Source organism: Ceratotherium simum, chromosome 30 (assembly GCF_057802395.1).
Source record: "Ceratotherium simum simum isolate JZ-2026a chromosome 30, ASM5780239v1, whole genome shotgun sequence".
Lineage (NCBI taxonomy): Eukaryota > Metazoa > Chordata > Mammalia > Perissodactyla > Rhinocerotidae > Ceratotherium > Ceratotherium simum.
This window is the reverse complement of record NC_141929.1, coordinates 37,640,824-37,659,043: the sequence shown is the minus strand read 5'-3', so window position 1 is coordinate 37,659,043 and position 18,220 is coordinate 37,640,824. Positions and strand designations below refer to the sequence as shown.

Genomic DNA, 18,220 nt, shown 5'->3' with positions numbered 1-18,220 from the left:
TGACTTGCAATTTATTAATAACAATAAAGCTTTTCTTTAACTATACTAACATTCTGACTGTATCATAAGAAGCTGACATGGAGTAGTCAGAACAAAGACCAGGAGTCACTCTCTTCTACACAGCTACTCAGTTAAACGCTCAGAATAAGGAAGAAATATGCACCGTATGTACTTGGCAAAGCGATAAATTAACACAACTTCTAGATTATAGTACCAGTGTTAAACAAATACATATTTATTCTGAGCAAATTAAAATCTATATTGTCTTTGAATTTTAAAAAATGACCTAATAAGGTTTAGAATGTTAATTTAAATATGGTTTATCAAATTTTCATATGGAACCCTAATAGCAGCTCTAAATTAAAATTAAGATTTAATTTTACCTATGATATTAATATATCTCGGGGAATATTTAGAGGAAAATTCTTTCTAATATATGCATAAAATAAAATTTCCAATATCTCAAATATTAGGCAAAAATAAATTCAAGCTTTGCATTTTTTTGTATTACTTTTTCTAGTAACTCTGGTTAATTAAAAAATAATAGTGATTGGAACCTTATACTTACACCATGTTATATGTCAATTATATCTCAATAAAGCTGGAGAAAAAGTTTATATGCCAAAAAAAAAAAAAATAGTGATTGGAAATCCATAAGGACAAAAGTTTAATTAGATAAATGTTACTCAAATATTTTTTATTATAACGTATCCTTCAGTTTCTTTTTAAAAAGTTTTTCAGTTCCATACTATAGGCTTAGGACATGAAACACCTTTTCAGTGTTACTTTATAAATGAAACAAAAAAATATTCTAAAAATAGAATTGTTATTGGCTTAAGAGTACACTATTGGAACAATGTTATTTTAAATTTGCCTTTTTTCTCTCAATAAAAAACAAAATTGAGAGAATTAAGACAACATGACTATATACAGAACATGACTAAACACAGGACCACTGAGTAGCAATGGGACAGCCAAGGAAACAACAGGGTTTTCAGTCAGTGGTGGCACAGAGGTAAAATGGGCAATCTCGAACCATGTTGTTTTGTTTAGCATCATTTGCTGTGTCTATAAAATGTCATTAATAGAGATGTTTTTCATGTAACATGATTTTAAAGGTTAACTTATGATAAATCAGGTTTTCAGTATAAAACAAAATACAAATAGAAACCCAAACAACAGCTGTCTTCTGAAAACAAAAACAAAAAAACAAGTTAACTAACCATGGCTTCAAAATTTCTCTTTATGAAATACATGTTGTGGATTTTATTCTCATCGGCATACTTAATCTCTACCTGATTTTCAAACTTGCAGAAAAAAAGGAGGCAGAACTCTCCAGGGAGCAACTCTTCAAATTAGAAACATGAACCCTGAACTAATTCTCAGCAATGTAGCAGTCTTTAAATCAGTTAGAAATTACAAAATGCTTTCTCAACAAAAGTAAATTCATGTATGAAAGAATTACAATGCACACTATGTCTTTTTCTTCTTCTATGTTTCAAAGAATATATTATGCTGAGTTCTCCTAGACACATATCTCCTTTTCAAGCATAGGGCTATTTCTCATCTAGTGATTTAATGTACACTGAGATGCACTGAAATCTATCCTTCAATTCTCTTCTACCTCAAAAGAACAAAAAAGAAACCCTGGGTTTTAAACACTTGCTTTACCATATTTAGGTGCTATTCATTTACAAAGTGTCAAAGTGAAGATATTTTACAAATATTTCTCATTTGATGTATTTTTGTACCTTCCAGATGTATTCTTCAGTATGGCAAGAGCATCTGGATAGCCATCCATGTTGTAGTCTCCAATATGAAGGGTAATTGGAATTGGTATTTCAGTTGGTGATTCTTCATGCACATATGGCACAAAGCCCCAGAGTGTGCCCTTATTGCTGAAGTCCTGTAAGACTGGAACCCACTATGGATTAAGAGGAAAAGAATTAAATTTTACGGTTATTTTAGAAAAAAAATTCACCATTTGCAAAACAAACGATCCATTAAAAGTCCTCAAGATAAGCATCATCTTACTTAAGTTCTTTATCTCTACAATATGGTAGGGTATTATAATTTACTTTGATAAATAGGTAACTAACACTGTGGAAAAAAAAATAGTCTCCTTTAAAATTTATCACTAGTCATCTTTCCTTGAACTGGTAATAGAACCTTAAAAGGTTTTTCATGGAATCACAGAAATCTTAGGATTGAACTGATGTTACTATAGTTGAACTGCCCATTTTAAAATCTGTGTTGAGTGGAAATATAACCTCAAATGAATATTTTTTAAAATTAAAGCAAACTGTAATATCATCTAATACTGATGTACTTTCAGGAAGACCAGCTTAGGAAAAAAGTTAGAACATGACAGAGTCTCCCTTGTTCTCCTGCTGTGCCTCCTATACATGACAATTAATTTAGTCATCATCCTCAGAGTCACCAAAACAGCCAGAAGCTACATTTTTCGTAAATTCTTTATTTCTATATGGATTATAAAGAAAAGAACAGAGAATAGGTTAATTTCAAAACGAGCTTTTGGAAATCCCTTTCTCTTATGAATGCCCAAATCTTCACTTTTAATAACCTAATGCAAATCGAAAATCTGAAGAGTGGAAATCATGCCATTAAAATTACAGACGTGCTCCTGATGAGCTAAGAGTATGGATACTGGCACATAACCTGGAGATGCCAGACAGAAGCAGACGCAGCTGGCTTGAAACGACATGAGGCCACACATGCCTGCAGATGTTTTTTTCTCATAAGCAGGGGACTCGCTTATACGGCTCTAAGCCAAACCATATTAAAAATGGCTTCTTGAAAAGGGTTTAGAACACAGGGTATCCTGAACATTTTCTAGGTTTCCAAAGAAAGCATAATTTGCCAAGGAAAAAGAAAAAAAACAGCTTAATGATAAAAACATATTTACAGAAAACGGGCTGTTTTAAAAAATTGGTTTGCATCTTTAAATCAATTTTTCAATCTTTCTTAAAGCAAAAAAGTACTATATATCATCAAAATGTTTTAATGTTTCACTTGACTTTGGAAAAAAAAAGGTTGGTTTTGTTTTAGAAGATAAGAAATTTCACAAAATGCCAAGTTATCACACATTTCTGAAGATGTTGACAGTTTATTAATGAGGATAAGGTATTCCTGTTAAGGTAAATGTATTAAGGTCTAAAAAGTAAAAAGATTTTTCATTAGTGTGACATCCTTAACAGTCACCAAAGAATTGTGACATTTATCTTCTCAGAGAGAGATGACCGTATAATTTGAAAATATTCCTTCAGTAGTCTGTCACTCGAAGACAGGCTATAATTGCTAGGTTTACTTATACCTGTGAAGCAATGATGAGGTGTTATTTCACTTAATGTTTTCAGTGACTAAAAACTTTAAAAAAAGTTCAAGATAACAAAACTTATGGGTGGAACAGTTAAATGTTTTTAGAATGCTGACTGTATGAAGATTTGTTTTGTTTGGTGTCTTAGTACAAAATGGGACGTTTCCCCACCTATAAGCACTATAAAAGTCAATATTATTCTATCATTTATTACCCCCAAATAGAAAATAAAACTGCTTATTTCTACTACTATATTAATGGTTTCCTTTTAGGTGTAATCAGTATGGAAAAATTCTCAATGTCACAATCTATCATTCCCATATTAATCCTCTGCTGTGACTATCAGATTCTAAACTGTTTACCTACAAGCTACAGGTAAAAAGTCAGCATGAGAGAATGAAATAGATCTAGACACCACAAATAATAGCAAGATTAGCCTTAAAAAGAGATAACGATGTTCTTCTACATAACCCTTTATTATAGTTACAGAGGATTTTACCATATTCCCAGCCCATAGATGCAAACAGATCATTTAATTACAGGATGAAGAATGGGTTTTCTTCACCAGAAATAATCATAATAGTACTTTTTCCATCAATAAACCAACAAAAAATAGATCTAAATGGATTTCATTAAGTTAAAATGAAGGAGTCAGTAAATTATTTTTGGTTTCTCTCTGTTTTGATTCTTCAGATACCTTTTCTAACCTCTGAAGATTTTTTTTCAACAACTTAACTTGTTTTACAATAAAAAACAAGCTGATATACCTGCTTTGTTCCAGATCTCACTAAGTAAATGACGCTTTTCTGGCAGTTTTTATCTTCGCAGCCTGGCAGTAAGTGATCCATGTGTCCATCTCCATCTGCCAAAAGAAACTTCAAGAGTCCATTGACAGCCACAAAATAAAGTGCTCTTGCATGGCAGATTAAATCCCTGTGTCCAAAGTCTGCATCAATCTGGGGAAACTGAAGAATGTGACATATGGCTTTGTAAAGAATGTAACTCAATTAAAAAAATTACTCTGACCCTTGCTATCTATTACCCGGACTGTGTCTTATTTTAAATTGCTCACTTTTCTGTCGTTAAATATTTATCCAATGTTGGAAAAAGAACCCATTTCAGGCTTTAATGTTAAAATCATCAGTTTTTAAAAATGTGTATTGGACTTATTTACATAATTATCATTGCTGCCACAGAAAAAAAAATAAGGTCAATAGTAATCCATTATTATATGGCTTATTTTAAATGTGTCTTTACACATAATTTACCTTTACACATACTTTTAAGTGTCTTTTATAAAGCATGAACTTCAAGAGTTACAAAAAAAACTCAGCATTCTGGCTTCTAAAAAGCACTAATAAATTTTTATCAATAAAAAAGCAAATGAAGGAAAGACAAATGTCTTTTCCAACCGACTGGCTTTTAAAAAGCTGCACAATGTTCTACAAAGACCTCTAGAGGTGAGGTTACTGAGGAAGCTGGAGTCAGTTCCCCTAAGGCTCCCTCCTATCTACTGCCCCTACCTGATGGGGTTTATAGATTTTGATGTCCTAGAGCTAAATCTCTCTAGGGACATTCACAATGGAGTAGTCACATTTTAAATCTGGGACCTGATTTTGCGTTGTTTTAATCACTGATTTATTTGCTATGGTTTAATGTATTATTTAATGTGTGCCCGAAGTCATGCTCTCACTTGGAAAGAGATATAGCATTAACAATAAAGAAATATTCTTGTGTAGGCTTACATATTAAGAAAGCTATATACCTAAAACAAGCCTATTAGGTCTCCAATAATGTATTCAAAAAGAAAAAAAAATTTTAGGCTGAGTGGGATGAAAATTTAGCCAATGGAAGTTGATCTTAGCAAGGTAAAGTAAAAGGCACAGCATAGTGAAAAATGAATTTCTTTCATTTAATCTCATGGTTTAATTACTTATGACCTTCATTATTAATATCATTTGTGATAATAAACCCTTACTTAGAGGAGTATAACATTAAATGAACTAGTTGAACTAATAATTGAAAGTATAGAGGACATCTGTGATTTGACAGTACATAAACAGACTACTGGGAAAGAAGCAGAGAGAGAGAGATGCAACTCTAGGCAGGAATACTTGGAAAGAAGAAGGCTTTCCAAGGGCATCAACATATATCATGGTTAAAAAGGTAAATAAAAAAGAGTTAGCCAAGTAAGAAAGAATTAAATACAAAATGTGATTTATAAGCTGGCTCTAGTAATATCACAGACTTCATTAAAAGTCAAACCATTTATTACAAATTAACGGGTGACCAATTAGAAGAACGTTACTAAGTCTCTGCCCTTTATTTTTACCCCAATGGCAAAACACTCAGATTAGATTCTGATTTACTCTTTTCTTTTCCCCTAGTTGCTCTTTCTTCCAAATAGCTTCCTATTTCCCACAAGTATTTCGATCATGACCTAACTGATATTTAATGCTGGCAAATAACCATGTAATAAAAATAGAACTAACTCACATGATAAAATCATAACCATGCCTTTTAGTATAAATTATCATTCATATTTTATAGATACGGTCATAGAAATCTGAAACTCAATCAGAGAATGTGCTCCTTGTGCTGACTCTAAGGGCTATTTTTTGGTGTTTAGAGGAAGTGACCGAAAAGCTTTCAAAGAGCCCAACTTCACGCCCAAAGGAAATTTTCTCTCTCTTAAAGAAAACAAACTTTTAAATCTTACCTGTTCACTTTCCTGCATGTTTTTAAAAAAACCTTTTCATTTGGAAGTAATTTAAACTTAAAATTGCAATAACAAAAATAGTACAAGGAACACCTGTAAACCCTTTAACTAGATTTGCCCATCGTTAACATTTTACCCCATTGGTTTTATCACTTATGTGCTCTATAAAATCAATTTTTTTCTGAACCATGCATATAATTACATATATTATGGCCCTTTACCCCTAAATACTTGAGTGTGTATTTCCTAGGAGTAGGGATATTCTCTTACATAACCACAGTACAGTTATCAATTCATTAATTCACACAGATACAATACTTTTATCTAATGTACTATTTATATACCAATTTTGTCCACTGACCTAATAATGTCTTTATAGCATTTCTGCCCCTCTAACACTGGATCCAGTCTAGGGGTAGAAACTGCATTTAGTTGTTATTAATCTTTAGCTTCCTTTAATCTAGAATATTCCCATAGTCTGTCTTTGTTTTTCATAATCTGCATATTTTGTTTACCTCAGACTACAAGAATCTTATACTTTTTAATAAGTTATTTTGCCTACGGAAGAAAGTAGTTTCAGAAAAACAAGTTTCCCATGAACCAGAGGCACTAGGCAGGAACCAGGATTTGTTTAAGCAAATTCTCTGGGAAATAATGTGACCTTGTGAGTAGACTATGACAAAAGTCACGCTGATGGAGGTACCAGTTTGTGAACTTGGCCCACATTCCTTAAAGAAGTCCCAGGAACTAATAGCTTTGGACTGCCTCTCCTCAGGACTTGAGTATATTACAAATCTCAAGTTTTCTTGAAGGCTAAAATCCCTTGGTAAACCACAACTTCTCTTATATATTGATTCTCAAAGTGTGGTCCCCAGTCCCACAGCCTCAGCATCACCTGGGAACTTGTTAGAAATGTGAATTCTGAGGCCCCTGTCCAGATCTAATGAATCAGAACCTCTGAGGGTGGGGCTCAGCAACTTATATTTTCATAAAGCCTCTGGTTGATTCAGATGCATGATAAGGTGTGGGAACCACTACTTTACGGTACTTAACACTCGTCTCCCACTAATGCCAGGGAGTGTTATATGTATCCCAACTTCAGTCTTCATCATTCCCTGTTTAGAATATACTTTTCTTGCTAATAAAATTCCACTATCCCTTTAAAACCCAATGTATCCCTTCCTCAGGAACTTTGCTCCAGCCTCTTGGGACTGACTCCAGGTCATCTTCTGCAAATTCTTGTGTCTCTTTTGCAGGTCAACTCATTACGGCAACAAAACAATTACCACCACATAAAACAACTGCTTTTTGTGAATGTCTTGCCACAACATGAGAGTGTGTGCAGATTTTAACGTAAGGAAAGAAGCAGAACCCGGATCAGTTAGTTTTGGATTTTTAACCCGGCTTAGCTCCTAATAAGTAATGAGCCATGTAAATTTAGGAAAGAAACCAAAAAATAATTTTTAAAATATTAGGAATTTTTTTGGAACAGATACAGCTATTTTTGTATTTTTTAGAACTGCTCATGATGTATTCAGACTTTTAGAAATGTCTTTCTCCCACTCTTACCCACAGCTCCCCTCTACAGTGGCAACCACTGTAGCAGTTTCTTGGGTATCCTTCAATACATAGTCCATGCATATACATATACAACATATAATTGTGCACAAATTATAGTGTACTCTACACATTTTTTGGCACTTTGAATTTATGATTTAACATATCTTTGAGATTGTTCCACATTGATAAATTTATACCTGCCTAATAGATAATATAGCATTACATTGTATGGTTATATCTCAATACAACCAATTCTCAATTGATGGGCAAACACTGGGTTGTTTCCAATCTTGTGGTAATCCAAACAATCCAACAATGAATAACTTTGTACATGTATTATCTCATTTTTGTGAGATTATATCTGTAGTATAAACTCCTAAAATGGAAATTGTTTCAATAGTTATACAAACTTAAAATTTTTATTTTAATCTCCATAGAGGAGTAGTTCTCAAACTTTTTAGACTCAAGAATCCTTTATACTCTTAACAAAAATATTTTGCAAGAAATGTGGTATTATCTGGCTTAACAGAAAAAAAGCTGGATTTTCATACTGCTTTTGTATTCAATCTGTTGATTTGGTTGACAAATATGAAAATATTAGTTGGAAGAAGTATTTTAATAGTCTTTTCAGATAACTCTGGATATTCTTCCATATTACCACCAAAACTCAACAAGTGATAAGTCCTTAAAGGTCGGGTGCAATGAAGAATCTAAAGCCATATCAATGAACTTTTCCTACTCTGTTAGTTAAAATCCAGTATACTGTCTGTCCTGCACTTCGAATGGATGTTTTACCAATATATGACTTTGTAAAATCACACATCAAACTTTTAGAAGACACTGGTTCACTGAGTTATGTAGATCTTCCAAACGCTGAAACTTTTCACTACACAATATCAAAAATTCACATTTGTTAATATCACCACCAATTTCATCAAAAAAGTCTTTAGGTATTGGGAAACTGTCAGCTTATGGCAGTAGATAAAAGTTTTCCAAAGTTCCAGTTTTTGCTTGAAAGATCAAATTTTATCATTGGCACCTTTCTGTCAGTTGTTTTCTTCAAGTGACAAGCTTACTTTGTTCATTTCAGAGAAAATGTCTACCAAATCCCCAAGTCTGAACAACCATAGTTTGTCAGTTGTTCTTTCAAGTAAAAAAGAGTGTTACATTCAAAACAAAAAAAGTGGTTAGTTCAGCTTGCAACTCAATTGCACCAGTGCTTTTCATCAAGACAACCACCATACTCTGTGCAGGAGTGTTTTATGTTTACTTCTTATTTCCTGACACAGATTTAAAAAGGCGTTGTCTTGACATGAGTACCGCCATGTTTGGCCGTTCCATGGACCTACAGCCACCAGCACACAAAGAAATATAAAGCTGCTTTCCGTGTGGTGGGAACTGGCCCTTCTCCCATGGAGACAGTTGCAAAATTGTAACATTACAAGACTCTTTGGACGTGGAAGCTCGGGAGGGACTGGCCATCTGTGCCAGGGTGGGACGATAACCGGGGATAACTATGCACATACACAACTACCAGGCTGGGACGATAGCCAGGGGGCACAGTGCACGTACACAACTGATAAGGATTTGTGGATGGGAACACTAAATGCTTGCTCTGCAAACTCGGTAACTGCTTACTCTGGAGATTACTGATGTTATATAAACAGCTGGAAACTGAGGCCTAGTGAGAGTCTCACCTGTGGAGGGGACGCCTTGCCTAGGACCTCTGACGATCCGACTCCCGCCTAGCCATGTCAATTGAAGGGACTCTCCCCGGCACAGGGGCATGGATGTTGTGAGTAACTGATTTGATGTTTTCTCTTTCAGTCAACCTGGTGTTTCTCTTTCCAGTTGATTTGTGTTATTTCCCTTCAGTCAATCTGGTGTTTCCCTTTCTGATAGATCTGATGTTTTTCCTTCTTATTATATGACTATTTGAATCTGCTTCTATCTCGGTCGATCTGATGTTTCCCTTTCCGATCGATTTGTGTCATTTCCCACATTATTTGACCTATTTGGATCTGTTTGCGGACTATCGCCTTTACTCTCCTCTATATAATAAAATATACATTAGTCCATTCGTTTGGGTTGGAAAGTTTCTTTTTACCTCTCTGATCGAATCTACCGAACCTCTCAAAACAGGTGTGTACTCAAGGGCTGAGATCTAATGAAATTATTGTTTTTTGCTGTTTCATCAAAAACATTCTTAAGTGAAACTATTTTTCTTATTTCCTTCCTCCTCCTCCTTCTTTAACACTGTGAGTGTATGGTGGTGAAGAATACAATGAATGCTAATAAAGGTTGGTGCCACTGCTTTGATTTGTGCTAAATGGCAAGCAGCTTCACCCATCATTCCTTTTACATCATCAGAGCAAATGTCAACACTGTGGACAAGGTTATTATGAAGATAGTTTTGACCTTGTGGACCCCCTGAAAGAGTTGCAGGGAAGAGTTGCTATACACTAGACCATGCTTTGAGAATCTTTGCCAGAGAGGTTGCACCAATAAGTGAATTATCAAATATTTTAATTTTTGCCACTCTGATAAGTGAAAATGGTATTTCATTGTGGTTTTAATTTTTAGTTTTCTTATTTATGATATTGTTAGTCTTTTTCTTACCAATTTGTAGGAGTCCTTCCTACATCAAGAAAATTATTCTTTTGTCTGTGATTTATTAACATTTTCCTTTATAGCTTCTAGGTTTTGCTTATAACTTATAAAGGCCTTTCCAATTCACAGTACTTTGGGACATTATTATTGTTTTTACTTTTAAGTCTTAGATTCACCTGGAATTTAGTTTACTAGAAGATGTGAGTTATGATCCTACTGTACTTTATTTCCAGATGGAGAAATCCAGTTATCTCACACCACTACTGAATGATCGATCCGTAGTTTTCAGAAAAGAAAATCAATATCTCTTGTATTATTTACCTTTATCTGTAAAATGATCAAAAGGAACATAATTTGGCTACTGCAAGGGGTCACTGTGAAAATTAAATGTGGGGTAAAGAATTTGGAAAAAATTGTAAAGCAGTAAATAACCATAAAGGAGTACATTATCCCTGTCTATCCCTTCTATCACTGTGGTATGCTGTATGTACTTAGGACAGTGGTATTCTGTGTCTAATAGGTGGGCAACACAGTAAAAAATGCATAACTTCATAGAAAGACAGAATGCTTTTTCTTCCAAGTTCTCACTTCCAGGACCCACTGTAGTGCTTCCAGTAGGCTACACTGAAACATTTGGTCATGAAAAATGAAAGTGACAATTTAAGATTTGATGAATGTTACTCCACAGATGGAGAGAAAAAAAATTGTAAGTAGAAAGGCTAAATGTTTTGATCTGTAACCTGGAACTGTGAGTTCAATAACAAAAATAAAGCAGTGATTTCTGAATTATAGAGTAGAACACGTCATGACAGCTCAAATGGTGAATAAGTCAAAATGACTCACTCCTTCCACCATCTAGAAAATTTACTCATGGATGGCTATAGCATATACAAGATGTAAATACTACACGTTGCATGACTAATTAATGGTAGAAAGTTCTAAATAGAATTCAAGGCTTTCTTTAACTTTTAACATGTGGGACCCAAGACAAAGCTTTCTATATAGGATTTCTAAAACCACATTTCTTGCTAAAATAGACCCAGAATATAGGTAGAAGAAACAGCTTTCCCATCACATTTATCAAGAGATATGTAAGACATATGACAAATAATGTATTCACATATAAAACTACATTTTTTGTGATTCGTTATTAATAAACAGCTAGAAATATATATACTAAAACACAAAAACAATTTACCAAAAATCCATTTCCTTTTTACTTCCACTATAATATATGAAGTATATCACTTTATATTTTTCAGAAGAACACACCACTAACATAAGAGAATTAATGGCACAAAAATAAATATGATACAAAAACTACTGCAATATAATAGATTATATTTTTTTAGGAAAACAAAATTAAGAATTTTAAAATAAATGATGAATAGTATAAAAATAGAGGGTATGCATGAAAACATTTAGATTTCTTTAGTTTTTTTAAATGCTCATAAATCAAATTATGACAATGAGAAACACGTGCTAAATCAATTAAAAACAAGAAAAAAAATAACATATTATCACGTTATCATGTGGAAGGGATAAACCTAATTTCTTCAAAATATTCTCTTTTTTTTTGCTGAGGAAGATTCACCCTGAGCTAACATCTGTGCCAATCTTCCTCTATTTTGTATGTGGGTTGAAACCACAGCATGGCCACCAACGAGTGGTGTAGGTCCGCACCCGGGAACCACATCTGGGCTGCCGAGGCGGAGTGCACAGAACTTAACCTCCAGGCCACGGGGCGAGTCCCAAAATATTCATTTTTAAATGACATAAATGAATTATGAACATGTACATCAGTTTACTTACTTTGCTTCAGATGTTAAATAGCATACTGGTTGATCTTTAAGTTATACTCATATAAATATAGTATTAATATACTTATGTGATTGAAGACAAGTCTCCAAAGTGTCACGGCCTTAACAGAATTTCAATGACAAGAAACACGTATATCAAAGAATATGAACATGATCAGAAGAGAAAAACTGTAATTCTTTAAGATGCTGCTGGTTACTATTAGACATGGTAATGCTGGAAAGTGCAAAGTGGGGCCAAGGATATAAAAAGTTAACCAAACTTGCTTTAACCTAAGTTTAGGCTTTGTGAGTAGCTGGTCATGAAACAGGCCTTTCATGATGACTTCTTTTTCTCTTGTCAACTCCATTTATTGTTCTTATTGAAATGATAAAATATTTTTCCGTGTCATTTCAATACCTAAATATCTATCAGGCTTCAATACTGTCTCCAGGATACTCATCAGCTGATGCTTCTCCATTTTGCTGAATACACCAATTCTTTGACTACTATGTTGTAATGATTTTTTTCCTAATTAAGAATTTTACAAAGCAAAGTAATGATCTATTCAACTTCCTGTTCTGAGTTCTCCCTGCTCTATTTTGTGAACAAAGGTAAAAGCCAAGTGTTTTGGTGAGTAGGGAGGTAAAGGGGTCAAGAGCCCCAGTCCAGCCCAGGCACCAGTAGACATACGATGGTGGAAACGTCTCCTACACACTCTACTCGGCAAAGGCCTTGTCATCATACTTTCTGAAGATGGGAAGAGGGTGAAGAGACGAAGCTTGGACTAGATTATTCTTAACAGTCTTATGATTAAATCTAAAATTCTATGTCTATTATTTTATATTAATTATCAAATGTGCTGTGAAATTATAATTCTTTTAGCTTTTCTTACCAAAAACAAACACTATGTTTATTTAACTATGCATATTAGTATAATTTTTCTCTAATGTTCATGTATCATATAAAATTAACAGAAATATTTCTATTAATAATGCTTTAAAATTTTTGAATGTATTTTAAAAAATCAAACCATATATTCTTTAAGACCAAGTTGGTAAAACAGCAAAAAAAGACTTAAGTCCATTCTACTTGTTGCACAACTGATTAGCTTACTTTAAACATTCTTATTTTCCAGAGTTGAGTGATAGTTAAAGAGTATTACACTTTGTGTATTTACTTCTGAGTGCACTCAGTATAACATGAAATTGTGTGTGTGGGATCATTTTAAGACTAGCTCATTTCAATGAAAGAGACTAAATTTTTTTCTTTCAATAGCCTTTAATCCCACTAATAAAGTAACCCATTAAGACAAATTACCAGCTAAGTCAAATCCATAATCTGAATTCTAAAAATAAAAGAGGCTGAAACAAAATCCTAGTTTTTGCTTTATACTTTATTAATGCCCACCCAACAGGGCAGGGAAAAGCGGCTGCTAGTCTCTGTCAGCACAACCCTGCGTCCAAATCAGGCCATAACAGCAAAAGCACAGAAATGTATCTAAACATGAAAGTCCACGTTTAAGCAAAAAGGCCAGCGAAATGCCTCACAACTCTTACGATAAGAATAAGGAATCATAAAATGACAGTACAAGTAAAATCAGTTTATTTAAGAATGAAATCTTTGTACTCAAGAGCTCTAATTAAATGCTAACAATCCAGTATTTTATATTTGGGCAGAGATCAGAATCAGAATGCATATGATGAAAGCTGTCTCAAGGAATTCTCAGGATATGCAGACATGTTTGGGGCGAGGAGAAAGGTCAATGGATTAGGAATGGGAAAGATTTTGCTTTTGAATTATTCAGCTATTAAGGTGTTTGGCCAATTCGGTTTTCTCATCCATAAAATGGAAAGACTAGATTCCACACAGGACATTCTAATATGCTATCAGGAGTCCACTTCCACTAGGGCCAGAGTATAGTTTAACAGCATGGGCTTAGGTGTCAGAAGGACGTGGGTTCAAATCTCAGCTATCACTTGCTAGCAGTGTAACCATGGGCAAGTTACTTACCATTTCTTAGCCTTAGTTTCTTTATTTGTAAAATGCACACAGTACCCCAACGTTTTCTTGGAAATATTAAATGATGATGATAATGGTGATACTAGTAAGCATTCACTCTGTGTTTACTATGTTCAAAACAGTTATAAGTTTTATACATTATCTCCTTTAATCTTCATAATAACTCCTATTGTGTTATTATCCTATATTATTACCCCCATTTAACAGAAGAAGAAACAAAGGTATCAAGAGGTTAAGTAACTTGCCCATAATCACTGAGTTAGTAAGAGGCAGAGCCAGAATTCAACCCAGGCAGCCTGACTCCAGAACCTATATTCTTAGCCACTGCCATTTGCATAGTGCTTGGCATACACAAGTTTAATAAATGGTAGTTATTGTTAGGATGATGAACATTCAAAGTTGTCAAATGTTGATACTACAACGTCAAAGATAGTTGCTTTCACATAAGCCAAGAGTCACCACTCCAAAAAAGCGGGGAAGGGCTATGATCAGGTAGCTGCTTCTGGAGAGCGTGCAGGGTGTTATCTCCAAAGAGAGAGGAAAATGACTCCCATTAAAATGGACGTTGATAACAACCACTAATTAGGGTTTTCCTACAACTTCTGCCTATATTCATCTTTCATTGAAATATGTATCTTTGAGAGATTCAACTTTGAGGTCCTTTTATAATTGGTAATATTTTAAATAAACGGGCTAGTTTTAAAGTACAAAAAAAGGACAAATTTCAGAAATATATAGACTAATTTGAAATATTCTTTTGCAAAATAAATATTCTAGTAATGCTAATTTTAAAATTTTCATGAAAAAAGTATTTTAGAAGTTTTTAGGCATTTGGTTGTACAATCAATGAGCTAATTAGCACTTTTTTCTCAGAAGATGAACATCTTTAATTTCTTTCACAACTGTAGAGTAGTTATAATTTCTACTGGGGTCATAATTTATTTAGGTCAGCTATTAAAATAACAACCAAATGTGCAACTTTACAAATACCCAACAAGTTATGAGGACATCAAGCTCTCAGGTGGCAGCTCCCTGTGTTTAAGAAGTGCATTTCCCCCCTCATAATATTAGTGGAAGAGTCTTCTGTATGGAATGTCGGAAAGAGTGTTGACTTTTTCTAGCTCTGGCTGAATTCTGTTTCACTGGTTGGCTGTGAACTTCTTGTTAGAAGGATGGGGATGGATGAAATAAACACTGGTAACAGTGATAATACCACCACTCTCACAAGATATTCATTTTCAAGATTAAAATCTTTATTGTCCATCCTTTTCAAAGGAGAAATAAGAAATCAAACTTTATGAACCTGCTAAGTTCATAAGCAACGTTAACACTGAATTCTACGGCAGCTGTGATCTCTGCAATTATTTCACAGGCATTAATTAAAAGTAAAATGTTCAACCTAAAGAAGTGTAAGGATCCCTCCTAACATTGGTGTTTTTTTCACATATTTTCCTAATTATTAATCCCTTTATTTTAAATAATCAGTCAACAAAATATAACAATCAACTTTGACTAGATTAATTTCTCACTGAGTTCAAATTATATAATGTTAGATATATAAAGGGCCATAAAAATTATGTCCTTTACCTCCAGCATTTTACACATGGAAAAAGTAAGGCCCAGAAAGGTTCAATTATTTGTCCAGGATCACGTGGCGAGGAAGAACCAAGACTTGACTCCATTCACTTGCTCCTTCAACCGTGCAGGCTCTATTTAGGAATGGTTCTCACAAAGGAATGGCCAGAACCAGGTAATTATTCAATTCATTAGGCATAAGTCACCACACAACATCAGAGTATTGATGTAAGGCTTTCCAACTACCTTCCGCATTAGAGCAGCAGTTTATCTAAAGGTACCAGAGCGATTTAAAGGGTTATTCATCCATAAAATAATTGAAACATCATTTACTACCACATTTATATACACATTTCAATTATGTTCATAAGCACTGACAAAAATCACAGAAGAAAAAGGGGAGAAAACATCTAGACATGCAGCTGTCTCCATTTTAATAAATATATAATGCCTAAAGCTGTGGTTCTCAATTTTTTTCCACTCCAATACACAGGAGGGGTATGCCTTGGGGTGGAGGAAGGGAACAGGTAATTCCTTAACATTTGTTAAGTCCTAGTAGAGCTTCTTTTATGTACACTATCACATTTAATTCTGACAAAAACCATGAAGTAAATAATATTATTCTCATTTTACAGATGAGGACATTGATGCTTGGTGATATTAATCACCTAGGCAAAAAGCCAGTAAGTGGCAGGTAAACCTGGGATTTGAATTTAAGTCTATCTAAGTTTATTATCCAAGGCTGTCTCCTTCCCTTATTGAAACTGACGTGGATTTTTGAAGAGTTCAACCAGAATTCGAGACCTAGTAAACAGCTGGAGAAGACTGTTTTTCCCTGGATTTAAAGGGAGTGGCCAGTAATGAAGAATACATCCTCAAATATGACTCTTTTATCTTATCCTGAGTTGATCAGTTCAAGTGTAAGAAATGAGCATGAACACTCATCCTAAAATTTTTCATTTAGCAGGGTATATTAACACTGTATTTATTAACCATAATGTAAAATGGTCAAGTAACTTTCATAAGTTCATAAAGTTAGTTAGTGAGGAGCTAGGATTCATACCAAGAACTGTCTGACTTCAGGACCATAGGCAAGTTGCTTTAGTCCATATGCTCTGTTTTCTAATGCACAAAACAAGTAGAGTGGCCTCTCTGTTGCTTTAAGGAATTGGTTCTCTTTACTTTGTTCCTTGAACAGGAAAACAAATGTATTCTTCATCAGTGACTGAGTATTTACTAACCAATATCAAAGCTTGAAAAACAAAATGGCCTGAATTGACATTTCAAAAGTCAATGAACTGTGATATCCACATCTACATGGCTTCATTGTAGATTAAATAGTGTCTTATTAATTCAGATATCCACAAAAACATTTTAAGACATCCCATTCGCCATACTGTTATATTGGCCTACCAGTAAGTGCTGTGAAATAATAGTGTTAGTATGTGAAAAAGTTTTCAATCATGTTCCACTTATTTGGTTATTAATTGTTTTTGCTAAGTACAATGAAATCCATCAATGTAACTCCCATCAAAAGACCATCTCCTTAACACAGGAGTATATTTTTTTCTTTGTTCCCTGAAAAATGACGTTATTTCCCTGTATGATGAGTTATGGTTACAGAAAATAAATTTCATTCTATATTAAATAAACACTTGAATCAAGGTGCAATGAACCTTAAAAAAATCCTACAGCAAGTAATTTCAGAGATTTTTTTTTTTTTTTTTTTTTTGGTCTATGATTCATTTCTTGAAGCCTTGTTTCTAGGCAAATTATGTATCTTTATGTGGGTGAAGAACTGTCAGCTGGATTATGAGGCTGACACTTGGGTCTGTAACTTCAACTCTGACAACCAAGAAGTTCCTGCAGCTTCTTCCTCACCCTGAGCTAAAGTAAATAATCGTCAGTCAATATTAGTATAATCCCTCAAATAGGTTCCATTTTATGTGATATTACTCACCTTACATACAAATATCATGATTAGAAAATACTTTACTTTTTATTAATTTATTTTTCTTTCTTTTTTTTTTTTTGTGCGGAAGATCGGCCCTGAGCTAACATCTGCCAATCCTCTTCTTTTTTTTGCTGATGAAGACTGGCCCTGGGCTAACATCCATGCCCACCTTCCTCCACTTTATATGGGACGCCGCCACAGCATGGCTTGACAAGCAGTGCGTCGGTGCGTGCCCGGGATCCGAACCAGCGAACCCCAGGCCGCCGCAGCAGAGCGCGCGCACCCAACTGCTTGCGCCACCGGGCCAGCCCCAGAAAATACTTTAAATAATACAGTGCTCTGAGTTAAGAAAAAAGACATGCTGCTGATAACATATAACACTCAAGAACTTATTTAAAATTAATTTGAAATGAATCATAGACCTAAACGTAAGAGGTAAAATTAGAAAATTTATAGAAGAAATCATAGGAGAATATCTTTCTGTTCTTGGGTTATGCAAAGATTTCTTAGACATGACACTAAAAGCACAATACATAAAAGCAAAATCTGATAAATTGGACTTCATAAAAATTTAAAACTTTTGCTCTTCAAAAGGCTCTATTAGGAAAATGAAAAGACAAGCCATGGACTAAGAGAGAAGATTTGC

The 18,220-nt window shown here is 34.2% G+C and overlaps 1 protein-coding gene across 5 annotated transcripts in view; it reads right to left on the bottom strand.

Annotated features, from left to right (window-relative positions):
• ITFG1 (integrin alpha FG-GAP repeat containing 1) overlaps positions 1-18,220 on the bottom strand; it is a 265,929-nt gene that overhangs the window by 152,758 nt on the left and 94,951 nt on the right. For all 5 annotated transcript variants that reach the window (XM_087420312.1, XM_087420314.1, XM_087420313.1 and 2 more), the window contains exons 9-10: positions 4,105-4,199; positions 1,752-1,924 (exon numbers count right to left, since the gene is read on the bottom strand). In XM_087420312.1, the coding sequence (XP_087276438.1) occupies positions 1,752-1,924; positions 4,105-4,199 (268 nt within the window). The remainder of the gene's footprint in view (positions 1-1,751; positions 1,925-4,104; positions 4,200-18,220) is intronic.